Genomic DNA, 18,368 nt, shown 5'->3' on the forward strand with positions numbered 1-18,368 from the left:
GAACATGAGTCCCACCCAAACAAGTCAGTAATCTATAAATTCAGCTCCACTCCCAGTGGACCCCGGGGAAAGAGTATCTCCAGGTGCTCCTGGGACCTCACAGAGCACGAAATAATCAAATGTTACACTCCTAGCATTCCAACAGGCTTCTGCTGAGCGCTGTGCCAGACTCAAGTCTCCCAATGCCCCACTGACACTTAATTACATATGATCCAATTTGAATTTCAAAAATAGAAAACCAAGCTCTAAGACCCTCTCCCTGCCTCCTTTCATCCTTCTTCTTCCTTTTTATATTTTTGGTACTGAGGATTGAACACACAAGTGTTCTATCTCCAAGCCACACCACCAGCCTTTTTTATTTCTTGTATTAAGACAAGGCCTTATTAGGATGCTGAGAATCTCGCTATGTTGCTGAGGCTGGCCTCAAACCCGCGCCCTTCCTGCCTCAGTCTCCCGGGCACTGGGGTTACAGGCACGTGCATCCTGTTTTCTTCAACGGTACCACAGAAGACCTCAGCACCCTGGGATGAAGAAGTAACCCATCTGACCACCTGGCCCTGGTTCACTGTCTCTCTGCTAGCCAGGAAACTCAAGAGGCATCAACACACCCGGATTGCAAAGTAGTTCACACCGTACATCTCCAGGTCCTGAGCTATCTTCAGATACTCCATTTCAGCTTCGTCCCTGTGAGGAAAATGGAAGACACTGTCACCGGAGCTAAGTGGCAAGGGTGGAAGGCAGACACCCACCAAACGGAGCATTCCACACCTACCATTTCCCTGGACCTGTGACGCCTGCAGAAGACGCAAGCCAGAGAAGATGCTGGCATAGCTCTTCTCAGCTCTAAGTCTACTACACACAGCAGAATTTCCCATCCCATAAAGATAAGCAAGCGGACCCGTTATGCTGTCTCATGACTTCAATCTCACACTTCACCTTGGTAAATAGTGACACTTGTCTCAAGAAAAGCACGTGGGAGGCGCAGGCCTGTAATCCTAGTGCTTGGGAGGCTGAGACTGAAGGAATGCAGATTGGAGCCCACCTTTAGCAAGTAATGAGACTCAGCAACCTAGAGAGACTCTGCTTCTGAACAAAAAATAAAGAGTACTACTGGTGTAGCTCAGAAACGGGATGCCCCTGGGTTAATCTGCAGGGTACCACACACACACACACACACACAGGGAAAAAAAGAAAAGGTGTTGCTTAGCGGTAGAGCATGTACCTAACATGCGTGAGGGCCTGGGTTGAATCTCCAGCATGGCAAAAGAAAAGGGGAAAAAAAAAGAAAGAAAAAGAAAAAGGGAAATTTCAGTATGTTAGCTTCCATCCTTAACTGGGTTTTATTTCCATTGTTGCTCTACCTTTGTGCACTTTCTTAACCTAAAAGGTTTTGGCAATGAACAGCTCAAGGAAAGCTACCTGACAGCTACTTTCCTGATTTTATTTCTTGGGATATTCTCAGAGGCTAGAGAGGGCTCTCTAGGCTGTAAAACCCAACTCAGGTCACCTCCTTTTTTTTGGTACTAGGGATTGAACCTTAGAGGCATTCTATCTCCAAGTTACATCCCCAGCCCTAGTTTATTTTTTATTTTGAAACAAGGCCTCACTAAGTTGCTAAGAGACCGCACTAAGTAGCTGGAGCTCGTCTCAAACCCATGATCCTCCTGTCTCAGCCTCCCAGGTCCTGGGATTATAGGCATGCGCCATCACATCCGGCTGTCAGGTCGCCTACTTCTAAATCAAATTTAAAGGAAGCTCTTAAAACAGCAATGACTTGCAGAAAACTCCCAAATAGGTAACAGTATTGAAATATTTCACTCAAGCCTCCCTATGACCTTGTCCTTTTCCCCAGTCTCTCTCTGAGCTCAAAATGCTCTCAAATGGATTTTAAAAATTCACCCTGAGAGAATGCCAAGTGTTGGCAAGTAGGTGGAGGAACCAGAAATCACAAGCACTGCTGATGCAAATTGATACAATTACTTTGGGAAACAGTTTGACATTATTGTAAAAGCACAAACCAGGAGACAACCCAACAACCCAAGTGTCCTTCAGTAGTAGAAGGGATAAATACTGTGTGGTGTATTAATGCAGGGGGATTCTCACAGCCTTGAAAATGAGGAGACGACTGCTGCATGCAACAAGCCCAAAATGTGCAATGTGAAAGAAGTGAGGTGGGAAAAAAAAAAAAAGGAAAGAAACTGATTGTATTTATCTGGAGTTGCAAATGGACAACACTGGGCTGGGGGTGTGCCTCAGCGGTACACTGGTTGCCTATCGTGTGCAAGGGCCTGCATTCAATCCCCAGCTCTGCATAAAAATAGAATAAAATAAAACTGGCAATGCTAACCTATATAGTTAGAAGTCAGGAGACTGGTTACTTTTGGAGGAAAAAGGATGGAGAGTCATGGCTACTTCTTCCCCTGGGATTTCATGGTGTTTCCATTTTATGATGGATTCCACTTTATGATCATTGAATGAGTGATTTGCTCAATGATTTACCCTTTCTTTTCTTTTCTTTTTTGCAGTACTGGGGATGGAACTCAGGACTATTCTACCTCCAGGCTACACCCCCAGCCCTATATTTTATTTTTATTTTGAAACAGGGTCTCACTGAGTTGCGGAGGGCCTCACTAAGTAGCTGAGGTTGTCCGCAAACCGCAATCCTCCGGTCTCAGCCTCCCGAACGCGGGGATTACAAGCGTGCGCCACCACGCCCGGCTGATTTGTCCACTTTTTGGTAAGCACACTATACCTTCTTATAAGTTAAAAAAAAATGCAGAGCCAAGCATGGTGGTGCACACTTGTAATCCCAGCGTTTGGGAGGCTGGAACAGGAGGATTGCGGTTCACAGACAGCCTCAGCTACTTAGTGAGGCTCTTTGCAACTCAGTGAGACCCTGTTTCAAAATAAAGAATAAAAAATAGGGCTGGGGATGTAGCTCGGAGGTAGAATGCCCCTGGGCTTCATACCCAGTACCCCCCACACGCACATGCAGCTGGGCATGGTGGTACATGCCTGTAATCCCAGTACTTGGGAGACTGAGACAAGAGGATCACAGGTTCGAGGTCAGTCTCAGCAACTTAGTGAGGCCCTGTTTCAAAATGAAAAGTCAAAAGAGCTGGAGAAGTAGCTGGGAAATAGAATGTTTCTGGGTTCAATACCCAGTACCAAAAAAAAAAAAAAAAAAAAAAAAGAATACATGTGGTAGGAAGATGATTTGAAGAAGAGAAAAAAAATTTTAAAGGCTAATGCAAAGATGATTCATTTCTAAAGTGATGGGAAATGCTAATTTTAACACAAGATATGAATTTTCACTTTTTAGTTTGCAAAACTTATACATTGATAAGAACAAATGCTGAGGATAGACTGGGCGAGGCGGTCATTCTCCTACTGCTGCTGATGGGCATGTTACCAACAGGTATGAACGTGTGTGCGTGTGTGTGTGTGCGTGTGTGTGTGTGCGTGTGTGTGTGCGCGCGCCACTGGGGATGGAACCCAGGGGCACTCTACCACAGAGCTACATCCCAATCCCGTTTTTTATCCAAAATTTATTATTTTGAAACAGGGTCTCACTGAGTTGCAGAGGCCTCACTAAGTAGCTAAGGCTGTCCACGAACCACGATCCTCCTGTCTCAGCCTCCCGAATGCTGGGATTACAAGCGTGCGCCACCACGCCCGGCTCCAGGTAACAACCTTTTTGGAGAGCAGTTTGGTGGCCCCGTCAAAAGATGTGTCACCAAATGCTCACATCCTCTGACCGGCCACACTCGTTCTCCAAGAATCTACTCCCAGACTAATACAATTGTGTGACAATATGAGACTGGGCACTGCAAGCTTTCTTCTAAAAGTGAAAAACCTACGGATACTTCAAATGTCCTCAATAGAGGCTGCAGGCAAAAGCAGTGGACTACCCATACAATAGATTTTATTTATTTTGGCACTGGGAACTGAACTTCAGAGGGCATTTTACCTCTGAGCTACACCCCTAGCCCCTTAGATTTTCCCGTGTGCGTGTTTTGGTGGTGGTGGGGGGGGGTAACTCAGGATTGAACCCAGGGGCATTCTACCTCTGAACTACTCCCAGCCTTATTTTAATTTTATTATGAAACAGGGCCTTGCGAGGCTGATTGTTGGTAAATATCATATGTTGGTAGATATTGGGACAAGGAGTGCACAGCTTGACGGCAGGTACAGATTTATTTGGAGGAAAAATCTGGGAGGAGACATCTGTCTGGGAGAGAAAGTCCAGGAGAATCAGGGGCCCTGTCTTACAGACTGGGGGCTTTTGATGGGGCATTAGGAGGGAGGGATCGTTGGCAGTTGTGGCTTTTCCCCATTGGTGGTCTTGACAGGAGGCCAGAGCGGTGGCTTTATGGGCGGAGGACAGGGGGATGGTTAAGGCTGTTTTCCCACCACTGCTGGCGTTCTCCGTTCTCTACCTCCTCTGGCCAGGCCTCGCAGCCAGACCTCCTGGTGCCCATACTGATGAGAGCCTCACGTGATACTTGCTGAGGCTGTCCTCAAACCTGCGTTCCTCCATCTCAGCCTCCCCAGTACTAAGATTAGAGGTATGCACCATTCCGCAAAGCTTATCTCAAAATTAAACTAAATCACCATTGAATGCAGTGGGTCGCACATCTGATGGGCAGGGCACATGCCGTTTTATACCAGTGTACCAGAAAAAGGACACACAACAGACTCAAGACTGGCATCACTCCTGGCTCTCCCTTTTCCTTTATACACCTCGGCACTGCATTTTGTTCAACAAGCATGCCCTAGTTTCTTAGTTCTTTATGGAGAAAGAAAAGAAAAAAGCCCATAAAGAAATGTAAACCAGCAATGAAGCGGCTTTACCTGGCTCGGCCTCTGTGCTCTGCGTACCAGGCTGTAATTCTCTCCTCCCACATTTCCGGTGTCATCTGATACAGATTTATTACCTACCCAAAAAGAGAGCAAAATAAAAAACCACACACAAAGTAAGTTTGGGGATTGTTTGCCATTATTATAATTGTGCACCCTTTTCACAAACAGCAAAGCTATTTTTATGAAGCCCCACGCAGGGAAACAGTCACTCGTAGAGGTCGGCATGTAAACAGGAAGCTTCAGGGGCTCTCCGACCTAGGAGCACCCCTGAGCTGGCAGCAGCCCCCGCCTGCCTGGGCTGTTCATCCCACATCTCACCCCCCCTGGCCTTTCCCTGCCTGGAGGCCCTGGAATCACAGGCAAAGGCCAGGGAGGAGAGGAGCCGACCTTTATTACTCTGTGACAGATGAGCGGGGCTGTAAAATCAGAAGCCGCAAAACGGAGGGAGGGTGTGCGCTTCTGCGGCTGATGAACAAGATGAACAGTGCCGAGGACTGGAAACCACAAGGCCCACCCCGACCTCACCTTCTTTATCCACCCCGGAGGCTGCAAACAGCTCAATTTCCCAAGCTCAACAACTGCTCCACACACCTCCCTGGGCATCAGTGTCACCCGGTCACCTTTAAAGAAATCACTGCACTACAGGAACATGTACAAGCCACACACATCCTGGCCACAAAGCTTTGCTTTTTACTGGGGATTGAACCCAGGGACATTCTATCTCTGAGCTACACCCCCAGTCCTTTTATTTTTAGTTTTGAAACAGGATCTCAGGTTTCCAAGGGTCCAGTTACATTGCTGAGGCTGTCTTTGAACATATGAGCCTCCTGCCTCGGCCTCCCAAGCACTGGAATTACAGGCATGCGCTACCACACCGGGCTAATTCCATACTCTCTGCTGAAGATGTATTACGAAATATCTGTGAAAATGTGCTTGTCACATTTCCAACATTTCTTCAAGTCCCTGGTTAACTTCCTTTTAAACCACATCTCTGCTGTTTTCCCATGGAAAGCACAGGCAAAGGCCCAGGGATCTGAGTTCTTACCCTTTTTGGAAGTAATTCCTCTTGGGCCAAAAATCCCCGCTTGTGTACAGAGGGATCGTAGTCACCATACTGGAATGGGAAGAAAGAGAAGATGGTTGAAATTCCACATCACTGCCGTTTCTGAACAGGGCTCCAGGACTCCGTCCCCCTCCCAGCTCTAGGGAGCAGTCCAATTCCGATGACACGTCAAGATTTCAACCTTGCTAGTTTGTTATCCTTGAATGAAAACACAAAGCTGATTATATCTCTGCACAGGGCTGCGAAATCCCTGTAAGGAATGGACGGTGATGTGCTAATAAGAATGTGACATCTGCATGGACACGTAGTGATGTTTTCTAACCCTTGAAGAAAGCAGTCTCTTCCAAACACTAGCTTTTGAATAGAAAACACAAAATACAGCCCCGAGAGCTGTGATTAGCAAAGTGTGATAAGAGTCTTACCTACCAATGCTTCTAAGTGGCTGGTAATTGGAGCAATTGCCAGGTGAGGCCCGGAAGAATGCTGGCAATATTTTTAATGCCTTTCACTCAAGGCTCTGAAAAACCTGGTATGGAAAAATCTGATGTCAACAGTGTCATTCCTACTGTACAAAGAAACGAAGGAAAGGTTAACTGGCTCTGCAAAAGCTGCAGAGCAGGTCACAAAAGGGGCTGGAAGTGGGCTCTGAATTGTCATTTATTCCTCCAAGAGATAACGACTTGAATTTTTTTCTTTTCTTTTCTCCTCCTCCTTCACGCACGTGTGTGTGTGTGTGTGTGTGTGTGTGTGTGTGTGTGTGTGAGAGAGAGAGAGAGACAGACAGACAGACAGAGAATGCAGGGGACTGGACCCTGGAATGTCCTCTTAGGTATGCCACCAGCACTTTTGGGTTTTTTTGGAAACAGAGTTTCCCTAGGTTGCTGGGAGTCTACACAACCGCGGCTATCCTTGCACCTGTGATCCTCCTGTCTCAGCCTCCCAGTACTGGTGTAGTACAAGCTTGCACTATCATGCTACGAGTATATAATTTACAAAAACATATTCCTAGCTGGGTGTGTAATCCTGTAATCCCAGTTGGGAGGCTAAAACAAGAGTATTACTGACTTAAGCTCAGCCTTGAGGCCAAGTGTGGTGGCTCACGCTTGTAATCCCACTACTTGGAAGGCTAAGACGGGAGGATCACAGGTTGTGGCCCAGCCTCAGCTACTTAGTGAGGCCCACTGCAACTTAGTGAGACCCTGTTTCAAAATAATAAAAAATCGGACAGGGGGTATAGCTCAGAGGTAGAATGCCCCTGGGTTCAATCCCCAATACTTAAAAAAAAAAAAAAAAAAAATGTTGGCAGTTGCTGGCAAGCGTGGCTAACAAGAATGGGGCAGCTATGTCCCGTGCAGCCTGGACTCTGAGGAGGGGCTGCAGAGCACAGGTAAGAGGCTCCAATCCGTGATTCCACCTAGTAGCTATGTGACCTAGGAAACGTGTGGAGTCTCAGTTTTCTCTTCTGTAAAATGGGGATGATTTGCCGGCATGGTGGCACACGCTTGTAATTCTAGTACTTGGGAGACTGAGACAGGAGGATCACAGGTTCACAGCCAGCCTCAATTTATTGAGGCCCTCTGAAACTGAGACCTTGTTTCAAAATAAAGAATTAAGGCGATGTGGTGGCACACCCTTGTAATCCCAGCATTTGGGAGGCTGAGACAGAAGGATGGCAGTTTGCGAACAGCCTCAGCAACTTAGGCCCTTTGCAACTCAGTAAGACCCTGTTTCAAAATAAAAGCCGGGCCTAGTGGCACATACTTGAAATCCCTGTGCTTGGAACGTGGAGACAGAAGGATTGTGCAGGTTCGAAGCCAGCCTCGCTGGCTTAAGAGACCCTGTTTCCAAATAAAATATAAAATAGGTCTGGGAGTTTAGCCTGGAGGTAGAAGGGTTCCATCCCCAGTACCAAAATAAATAAATAAATAAATAAAAGAATAAAAATTAGGGCTAGGGATGTCACTCAGGGTACAATGCCCCTGGGTTCCATCCCCAGTACCGGAAAGGAAAGGAAAGAAAAGGAAGGAAAAATAGGGCTGGGAGCCGGGTGTGGTGGCGCACACTTGTAACCCCAGCATTTGGGAGGCTGAGACAGGAGGATTGCAGTTTGAAGACAGCCTCAGCTACTTGTGAGAACTTTCAACAAAATAAAGAATAAAAAATAGGGCTGGGAGTGTTGCTCAAAGGTAAAATGCCCTGGGTTCCATCCCAGTACCACACACAAAAAAAGCATATATACATATATATACATATATATATTGGGCTGGGGGTATAGCTTGGAAGTAGAATGCCCCTGGTTTCAATCCCCAGTTCCACAATAAAAATAAAAAAATAAAATGGGAATAATAATAGTAATTATCTTACTGGACTTTTGCAGAGATTAAATATCTGCAGTTTAAACAATTATTCTTAGCCGCGTGTGGTGGTGCACGCTTGTAATCTCAGCATTTGGGAGGCTGAGACCAGAGGACCGCAGGATCAGCAAGTAGTGAGACTATCTTCAACCTAGTGAGACCTTGTTGCAAAACAAAATTAAAATAGGGCTGGGGTAGCTCAGAGGTAGAATGACCTAGGTTCTATCCCTAGTACCACTAAAAACAAAAAAACAAAAAAGCACAACTATCCCTGACACACACAACCAAGATGTCAAAGATCTCAGGCCTCTCCAAGTCTGTCTCATTGGTCAGCGCCGGCCTCAAGAGGATCTTAAAGGGGCAGCACTGGAGTATTGCCTCTGAGGTCTGAGGAAGGCACCCTCTTGCCAAACCTCCGCTTCCTCCTCTGGACAGAGTAGGGTGGGCTGGCCCCTCCTCCTGAGGGGTGCCGAGGAGGAAGTAAGGTAATCGAGGTAAGCGTTTAGCTGCCATCATTTTTGGTATCCACTGCTTTATTTAGGGCAACACTGGTCACTGTTTGCCTCCCCAGTTTTTGAAGGGATAGGATGGCAAAAGAAAACCCTCGGAGTTGCATTCGCAAGCCTCTCGACAATGCCGGCCAACTTTAATGCGAAATAAGCAGATATGCAAAGTTAAAGTTGTAAATCAGGCTCCAAAGGCTGGCAAGATTAACGATCCCCGTTGTTAAATTATACCAAGCTCTGAGCGACTCCACTGATCAAATATATTACATCTGAGCGACGCAGAGGTGGCACCAACTCTGCTCAAAGAACTTCTCCCTGGACGAACTCCACTTGCGGCATTAAAGCCACCTCGATGCATGAGCCTGCTCCTAAACGAAGAAAAGCTATCCTGAGGGGTGGCGGTGGAGAATACAAAAGAAAGCCATTCGCTCCTGGGATGGCGGCGGCTCCTCGTCCTTTCATGTAATAGACACGTCCTGATAGTACGTGCAGGGTGGACTTTCTGTGGCGGTAAGGAAGCTGGGTCTCAGCTCTCTGCTCCTACACAGGCCTGTGCCTACTTTATATTCATGATTTGGTATTCTTCACTAAGGAGAAGCCCCTAGATTATATCAACTTGAGGCTCCAAAAAGCCCCAGAGCTACCCTTCATAAGACCAACTGAGTCAACCACTAAGCCGAGCAAGGGAAGGAGGGACGGGAGGGAATGGGGTGGGAATGGGGTAGGGGTCAAATCAGTGATGTGTACATGTGTGTACACACAAGTTCTTTACCCCAATATGATGTGAATATAATACACCAACAAAAAATTAATAAAAAATAAATAAATAAGTAAATAAATAAAACCAACTGAATTTATTTATTTTGGTTTTGGGGGTTGAACCTAGGGGCATTTTGGAGCTACAGCTCAGCCCTTTTGTTTTTAATTTGGAGAAAGGGTCTCGCTGTGTTGCTGAGAGCCTTGCTAAACTGCTGAGGCTGACCTTGAACCTATGATCCTCTTCCTGTCTCAGCCTCCCAACTACTGGGATTACAGACTTATATCACTACATCTGGCTATCAATTGAATTAATTTATTAATTAATTTATTTATTGGTGGTACTGGGGGTGGAACCCAGAGGCTTTCTACCTTCCAGCTACACTCCCAGACCCATTTTATACTTTATTTGGAAACAGGGTCTCACTAAGTTGCCGAGAGCCTCACTAAGTAGCCGAGGCTGGCTTCGAACCTGCGCGATCCTCCTGTCTCCACCTCCCCAAAGCGGGGATTACAAGCATGGCCACCACGCCCAGCGTATCAATTGAATTTAAATTCAAGAAGGAAGCTCACCATTTAAAGAACTCTTGGAGTGAATTCTTCTTTCTTTCTATATTGCTGAACGCAGGGCTCCACTCACACGATAGTGCTCTACCGGTGAGCTGCATCCCCATCCCTGGGAGTTATTTCTTAAGTTAAAAGGAAGCGAAGCCCTTTCTAGCTATTAAACAATTTCCTCTGTTATATGTAAGAAAAATCAGATTGAATGCTCTGAACAGGATTTCCCAAAACATAAAGATTTGCTTAATACAAACATAGAAAAAATAGATCCCTATCACACAGACGCTAAATTCCAGATGGATTATAGAGACTTAAACCTCTAAACAAAAATCCATAAAAATACCAGAACAAGACAGATAGCATGTGTACAATAATGGCTGGTGAAACCGTCCTAAGTCCCTCCAAACCTTAAAAGCAGAAAGACGGACAAGTTCAATATGCAAAAGCAGGCCACAAAAGCTGATGCCTACAAAAGATGGGAGCGCGAGTAAGTCAGCCAAAGAAAGAGGAGCGATACGGCAGATAGAGGGACAGTTCACAAAGACATACAATTCAGCCAATTCACAAAGACATACAAATGGCCAGTAAATATAGGAAAAGATGTTCAGCCGAGATGATAAGCAACAAAACCTAAGTTTTTTATTTTTTTTATTTTTTATTTTTTTGGTGGTACTGGGGTGGAACCCAGGAGCCTTCTACCTCCGGGCTACACTCCCAGACCTATTTTATATTTTATTTGGAAACAGGGTCTCTGAAGTCAGCTGAGGCTGGCTTCGAACCTGCGCGATCCTCCTGTCTCAGCCTCCCAAGCGCGGGGATTACAAGTGTGCGCCACCATGCTCGGCCAAACCTAAGTTTTTTAAAATCAATTTTTCCGGAGCCTGGCGTGGTGGCGCACGCTTGAAATCCCAGCATTTGGGAGGCTGAGACCGGAGGATCACGGTTCATGGACAGCCTCAGCTACTTAGTGAGGCCCTTTGCTACTACCCTGGTTTCAAAATAGAGAATAAAAAATAGGGCAGGGGGTGTAACTCAGAGGTCAAATGCCCCTGGGTTCCATACCCAGACCCACACAAAAAAATATTAATTTTTCTATCAGATTAGCAAAACTTTAAAAGATCGATAGTCTCCATTGATGGAGAGAATGTGCAAAAAGTGGTATTGAAAGCTGTTGTTGAAAGCATTCTTTTAGAAAGCAATTTGGCCATATCTATTTACATTTTGGGGGGTACTGGGGGTGGAACCCAGGGGCATTCTACCTCAGAGCTACACCCCCAGTCTTATTTTTAATTCTTTATTTTGAAACAGGGTCTCACTGAGTTGCAAAGGGCCTAAGTAGCTGAGGCTGTCCGCGAACCACGATCCTCCGGTCTCAAGTCTCTCAAATGCTGGGATTACGAGCATGCGCCACCACACCGGGCTTGAAAATTTCTTGGATAAAATGTACATACATAAAATGTATCAGCCGGGCGTGGTGGCGCACGCTTGTAACCCCAGCATTTGGGAGGCTGAGACCGGAGGATCGCGGTTCGTGGACAGCCTCAGCTACTTGGTGAGGCCCAGTGAGGCCCTCCGCAACTCAGTGAGACTCGGTTTCAAAACAAAGAATAAAAAATTGGGCAGGAGGTGTAGCTCAGAAGTCAAATGCCTTTGGGTTCCATCCCCAGACCCGCACCCCCCAAAAAAAATCATTTTAAGTGTATAATTCAGTGGTTTTCATATATTCTGCATGTCCAACAATCATCACCATAATTTAATTCCAGAACATTTCTATCACCCTCAAAAGGAATCCTATGCCAACTAGCAGTCACACATACTTCTTCTTCATCCTGCTCCCCGGCTACCACCAAATCCAGTACACAGTTCTCCCAGCGTGTAAACGGGCTCAACAACTGGGTCGTTGAACTTATTAGTCCATACCAATATACTGGTATTAAAGTGTTATCTTGCTGTTGCTCTGATTTTTTTCCCCAGTTATTAGTGATATTGAAAATCTTCTTGTATTTACAGGCCATTCTTGTTTCCTTTTCTATAAAATTCCTGTTCAAGGCAGGCATGGTGGTACACATCTGGAATCCCAGGTTCAGCATCAGAGGTTCAAAACTAGCCTCAGCATCATAGGAAGGAAGGCCCTCGTCAACCTAGCGAGACTCTGCTTCCAAATAAAAACAAGATAGGGCTGGGTGCAGCTCTGGAGACAGAATGCACTGAGTTGAATTTCAAGCATCACCACCAAAAAGAAAAAAAAAGAAAGAAAGAAAGAGAAAAAGGAAGAAAATCCTGTTCATATTCTTTGTGCCCACTTTCCTTTGTCTTCATCAGAGTTTTCTGTATTTCAGTACACATCTTTTATCAGTTCTATGCAGTTCACTTTAGAAATCTATCTTATGGAGAAAAACATTTGCGCAGGTGCATGAAGAACCGTATAAAGGGACTGTCAGTAAAGCACTGTTTAGAACAGGGTCAAAGCAGAAACAACCTAGCACTGCCTCAGCAGGAGGGGTCATTCCTCCACGTTGGCCCCCAAATCGTATTAAAAGCAATGAGTGACATCTAAGCCAATAGCATGGGTACATCTGCAACTCAATGCCGAGCAGGGAAAATGTCAATTTTCAAAAGGATATGGGGCATAGCACCACTTACTCGACTTTATTTATTTTTTGAAACAGGGTCTTGCTAGGTTAATAGGAGTCTATTGCTGACACAGACCTTGAATGTGCAATCTTCCCGTCTTAGTCTCCCAAGTACGGGGATTACAAGTGTGGGCCATGACGCCCAGCTTCACTTAACCAACTTTTACCTCTGGGTATTTTATTTTATTTTTTATTTATTTATTTATTTATTTATTTATTTATTTATTTATTGGTGGTACTGGGGGTGGAACCCAGGGGCTTTCTACCTCCGAGCTATACTCCCAGACCTTTTTTATATTTTATTTGGAAACATAGTCTCACCAAGTTGCTGAGAGCCTCACTCAGTAGCTGAGGCTGGCTTCGAACCCGTGCGATCCTCCTGTCTCCGCCTCCCAGGCGCGGGGATGACAAGCGCGCGCCGCCACGCCCGGCTCTTACCTCTGAGTATTTTAAAGTCAGTCTCTTCCACCATGGTTTTTTTTTTTCCTTTCAGTTCAAGGGACTGAACTCAGGGACCACACCCCAGCTCGATTTTATTTTTATTTTGAGACGGGGTCTCACTGGGTTGCTGAGAGTTGCTACATTGCTAAGGCTAGTCTTCAGCCTGCCTCTTGTCTCAGCCTCCAAGTACTGGAATTACAAAGGCACGTCTCACCACGCCCGGCCGCCAGGGGCTTTTAACAAATCTCTGCTTCCAAATTTGTCTCACTCCAACCTGTTCTTCTTCCCACGGTCACCAACGGCTTGACCTAAAGTGCAAACCCCTGCGCCTGCTCCGCGGCGCGCCGGACAGAGCTGTGGCCTCGACGACGGCCCCGCAACTCTGGCAGCCTCAGTTCTTGCCACTCGACCGACACCTGACACGTCAGCCTCCCGGCCGGGCTGCGCTCCCTGAGCACACCCGGGGGCCAAGGAGCACCCAGCCTCCTCTTCACCACGCTCTCCTTTCTTTAGGGTGCGAGGAGCCTGCAGGCAGCACCAAAGGACTTGCCGACCACACGCCACTCTTCCCCAAAGTGTGTTTTCATTCTTTCTGTGGTACTAGGGATCGAATCCAGAGGCCTTCCACCTCCACGGTCTATCCTCAGCCTTTTTTGAGTTTTCGTTTTGAAATAGAACCTCACTAGGTTGCTGAGAGTCTCACTGCATTGCTGAGGCTGTCCTCAAACCCGAGATCCTCCTTTCTCAGCCTCCCAAGTACTGGGATTACAGGTGTGAATCACCGTGCCTGGCTTACCAAAGTCTTTTTTTTTTTTTTTTTTTTTTTTGGTGATACTGGGAATGGAACCCAGGGGCATTCTACCTTACATCTGCAGCCCTATTTTTTATTTACTTTATTTTTTATTTTTTTGCAGTACTGAGGATGGAACCTAGGGGCATTCTACTTCTGTGCTACACCCCCAGTCCTATTTTTTATTCTTTATTTTGAAAGAGTCTCACTGAGTTGTGAAGGGCCTCACTAAGTAGCTGAGGCTGTCCTTGAAGCGCGATCCTCCTGTCTCAGCCTCCTAAATGCCAGGATTACAAGCGTACACGACTACGCCCAGCTTTCTAAAGTCATTTTTAATCAGAACCTTTTCAAAAACCAAATTGCCTCCAGACGTGGTGGCGCACGCTTGTCATCCCCGCGCTTGGGAGGTGGAGACAGGAGGATCGTGCAGGTTTGAAGCCAGCCTTGCTGGCTTAAGAGACCCTATTTCCGAATAAAAATATAAAAAATAGGTCTGGGAGTGTAGCCCAAAGGTAGAAGGGTTTCCAGGAACCCCAGTACCAGTACTACAGAAAAAAAAAAAATTGCCAATATAAAGTCCAACAGGTGGTTTAAACATTACAAGATGGTTTGTTGTGTCATGTGATGGAACTCAAAGAAAACTAACGACGCTGCTCATACTTTTGATTCTAACCAAACTCAAAATTCCAACCAAAAAATATGGTTCTTGTTAACTGGACCATATGATTAATATTTGTGTTTACACTTTGAAGGTAATTATTCCTTTGTGCTTTGGAATTAACTGTCTATATCGTTGGGACAGCTGCGATTCTGTAATGAATACATTTGTGCATAATTGCATCCCCAGCGTTACTGAGCTCAGTTCGCTTCCCTTCCATACTTATTTATTCATTTAGTGGTACCTGGGATGGATCCCAGGGACATCTACCTCTGAGCTACACCCCCAGCCCTATCTTATGTTTTTATTTTGAAGCAGGGTCTCACTAAGTTGCAGAGGGCCTGAGTTGCTGAGGCTGGCTGCAAACCAGCGATCCTCCTGCCTCAACCTCCTAAGTACTAGGATGGCAAGTGTGGACCACCACACTCGGCTCCCTTCGTACGTTCCTTCGTTTCAGACAGGTCGTGAAAGAATACAACCTGTGTGTGATGGAAGAAACCAGTATGACTTAGGGAAAAGCTTAGAATACTTATGATCATATATGTGAAAAACAGAATTTAGCAAAAGACAAAGGTCCCTACAGATCACTCTCTTACTAGACAGTGAGGGGCAAGAGCAGAGGGCTGGTCAGGCAGCCTGAACACCAGAGTCCCCAATCCAGGACCACCCTCTTTCAAATCCTCTCCGTCAAGAAATGGGTAATAGGAGCTGGTGCAGTGGCACAGCCCTATAATCACAGTACTTGGGAGGCTGAGACAGGAGGATCACAGGATTGAAGCCAGCCTCAGCAGCTTAGTAATACCCTCAGCAACTTAGTGAGACCCTGTTTCAAACTAAAAAATAAGCTGGGTATGGTGGCACATGGGTATAATCCCAGTACTTAGGAGACTGAGACAAGAAGATCGCAGGCTCAAAGCCAGCCTCAGAAACTTAGTAAGACCCTGTTTCCAAATAAAAAAAATAAGCCTGAGGGTATAGCCCTGGGTTCTATCCTCAGCACCACTAAATAAATAAATAAAATAAAATAAAAAGGGTTAGGTGTGTAGCTCAGAGGCAGAATGACCCTGAGCTCATTCCCCAGCACCAAATAAATAAATAATAAATAAATAAATAAATAATAAATAGGGGGGTTATAGGAGCAAAATGTGGTTGTGGTGGTGCACGCCTATAATTCCAGTACTTGGGAGGCTGAGACAAGAGGACTGTAGTCTCGAGGCCAGCCTCAACAAATTATCAAGACTCTAAGCAACTTAACAATATCCTGCTTCAAAATAAAAAATAAAATAGAACTGGGGGTATAACTCATAGAGTTCAGAAGCAGAATGTCCCTGGGTTCAAGAGAGAGAGAGGGAAGGAGGGAGGGAGAGAGGAAGGAATAAAGGTTGGCTCTAGGACTGGTGCATGTAGCCTGGTGGTAGAGCGTTTACTTAACACACACAAGACTCTGGTTCAATCCCCAGCACCGCAAAACGATGAAAAAGAAAAGAAAAAGAAGGCGGCTATATATTCTATAAAATAGTGACTATAGACAAATCACTGATTGTTTCTGAGCCTAAATTTTTCTTCTGCAAAACAGCATAATACTCTTAAGCCCTTGGCTTACAGAAAAGACTATCTCTATTATGATACAAAATATTCTTGTTACAATATTTTGCTAGGCAGTATGGACATGTAAGATCTTATTACAATCAGAGGTAGCCTTTGAATATTAACCAGAAGTCCTAGAAACTAGAAGCATATTACAATAAGCCTTAATTTCCTGAACACAGACTTAGGCCATAGAGTGCCTTTATTTGTAAGATCCTTAAAATTTACACCGGAAAAAATATGTAGAACATCCTCTTCCATGTGAACCACATATGTTGTCTGTGAATCATTTTCATCTCCAGATTAGTAGGATCCAAATTAGCAGGGCTTTCCTACAGTGAAGTCTGTTTAAGCAAACATCTGCGGATCCCTGAAGAGTGAGGGTGTTTTTCCCCCCCACAGGTGGCCTTTGAATTTGTGCCCCAAAATTCATAAAGAAAATGTAGGCTTTGAGCCTGAAGAAATGTCCTTGAGAGCTCGGTCTCCTCTCAGCTAAGAGAAAGCGTGCGAGAAGGAACTGACTGGGCCAGGAAGTGCCGGGATTTAATGAAAGTGACAATGGCTGCTGTATCACTGTCGCTGACACTGATTGAAAGGACACATTTTTCCTGTTCCTAATATTCTTGATCAAAGCATAAAAGGAAGCATATGCTTTAGTTGAATCAAGGCCCGTTTTCTGTTTTTGCAATTACTCATTTTCTCCGGGAGGTGGAAAAGGGGAGGTACAAAACGCAATCCTCAAGCCCTGAGTTTCGTCCTGAGCTTTACTCAGGTTGGCTGCATGGCCTTGGGCAGAGCCACGCTTTACTGCGCGCACCTGTGACTTCAGCACACCCACCTCCAGCCCTGGTGAACACCAGCCCGTCATCAAATGATGAACCCAGCTCTAGGGCTTCTGTTGGGATGACCAGTGTGCGCACGCGCAGCCCCGCCGCCCCGCCCCAAGGGACAGGCCCGTCACTTCCTGGCTCGGATCTGAAATTGCATCCAGCTACCTACAAGACGGAGCTAAGAAGAATGGCTGGTTAGTTTTCTAACATTTAGGAGTTCGCTTTATGGACACCCGTAATGCAAAAGGAAAACATCTGAAAAGATCATGCTTTATAACCACAAGCCTTCAGAGCGTCTGAGGGACATCCTCTATGCAAAGGCAGGAAGCAAGGGGGCCACAGGTGGGATGTGACTGAAGTGGGAAATCTACAGGACACGAGGCGCCCTGGGCTGGCCCCCGCTGGTCTCAAAGAACAGAGGAGCTGTGCCCGCGTGGTGGTGGTGCACCTTGGAATCCCAGCCTTAAGAGGCTGAGCAAAGAGAACCCCAGGTTTGAGACCAGCCTTAACAACTTAAGACCCTCAACTACCTAATGAGACCCTGTTCTAAAAAAGTAAAAAAAGAAGCCGGGCGCGGTGGCGCGCACTCGCAATCCCCGCGCCTGGGAGGCGGAGACAGGAGGGCCGCGCAGGTTCGAAGCCAGCCGTGCTGCCTTCGGAGACCCTGTTTCCAAATAAAAATAGGTCTGGGAGTGTGGCCGGAGGTAGAAGGGCTTCCAGGAACCCCAGTACCACCAAAAAAAGAAAGAAAAAAGAAAAAAGAAAGAAAGAAAAAAAGGAAGGAAGGAAGGAAGGAAGGAAGGAGGGAAAAGAAGGGAGGAGGGAAGGAAGGAGGGAAGGAAGGAAGGAAAAGAAAAGAAGGAAGGAAGGAGAGAAAGAAGGAAGGAAGGAAGGAGGGAAGGAAGGAAGGAGGGAAAGGAGGAAGGAGGGAGGGAAGGAAGGAGGGAAGGAAGGAGGGAGGGAGGGAAGGAAGGAGGGAAAGGAGGAAGGAAGGAGGGAAGGAAGGAGGGAGGGAAGGAAGGAGGGAGGGAAGGAAGGAGGGAGGGAAGGAGGGAAAGAAGGAAGGAGAGGGAGGGAGGAAGGGAAGGGAGGAAGGAAGGAGAGAAGGAAGGAGGGAAAGGAGGAAGAAAGGAGGGAAAGGAGGAAGGAAGGAAGGAGGGAGGGAAGGAAGGAAGGAGGAGGGAGGGAAGGAAGGAGGGAGGGAGGGAAGGAAGGAGGGAAGGAGAGAGGGAAAGAAGGGAGGAGGGAAGGAGGGAAAGAAGGAAGGAGGGAGGGAGGGAGGAAGGGAAGGAAGGAGGGAAAGGAGGAAGAAAGGAGGGAAAGAAG

The 18,368-nt window shown here is 46.2% G+C and overlaps 1 protein-coding gene across 11 annotated transcripts in view; it reads right to left on the reverse strand.

The window, feature by feature from the left end:
* The window catches only part of NF2 (NF2, moesin-ezrin-radixin like (MERLIN) tumor suppressor), a gene marked incomplete at both ends in the record, with an annotated part of 103,852 nt that overhangs the window by 40,861 nt on the left and 44,623 nt on the right, over positions 1 to 18,368 (reverse strand). For 10 of the 11 annotated variants that reach the window (XM_080717317.1, XM_080717313.1, XM_080717316.1 and 7 more), the window contains 3 exons: positions 609 to 684; positions 4,855 to 4,937; positions 5,909 to 5,977. The exons of the other annotated variant lie outside the window; for it this stretch is intronic. In XM_080717317.1, the coding sequence (XP_080573443.1) occupies positions 609 to 684; positions 4,855 to 4,937; positions 5,909 to 5,977 (228 nt within the window). The remainder of the gene's footprint in view (positions 1 to 608; positions 685 to 4,854; positions 4,938 to 5,908; positions 5,978 to 18,368) is intronic. 11 annotated transcript variants of the gene reach the window in all.

Source organism: Muscardinus avellanarius (assembly GCF_963383645.1).
Source record: "Muscardinus avellanarius genome assembly, chromosome: 21".
Classification (NCBI taxonomy): domain Eukaryota; kingdom Metazoa; phylum Chordata; class Mammalia; order Rodentia; family Gliridae; genus Muscardinus; species Muscardinus avellanarius.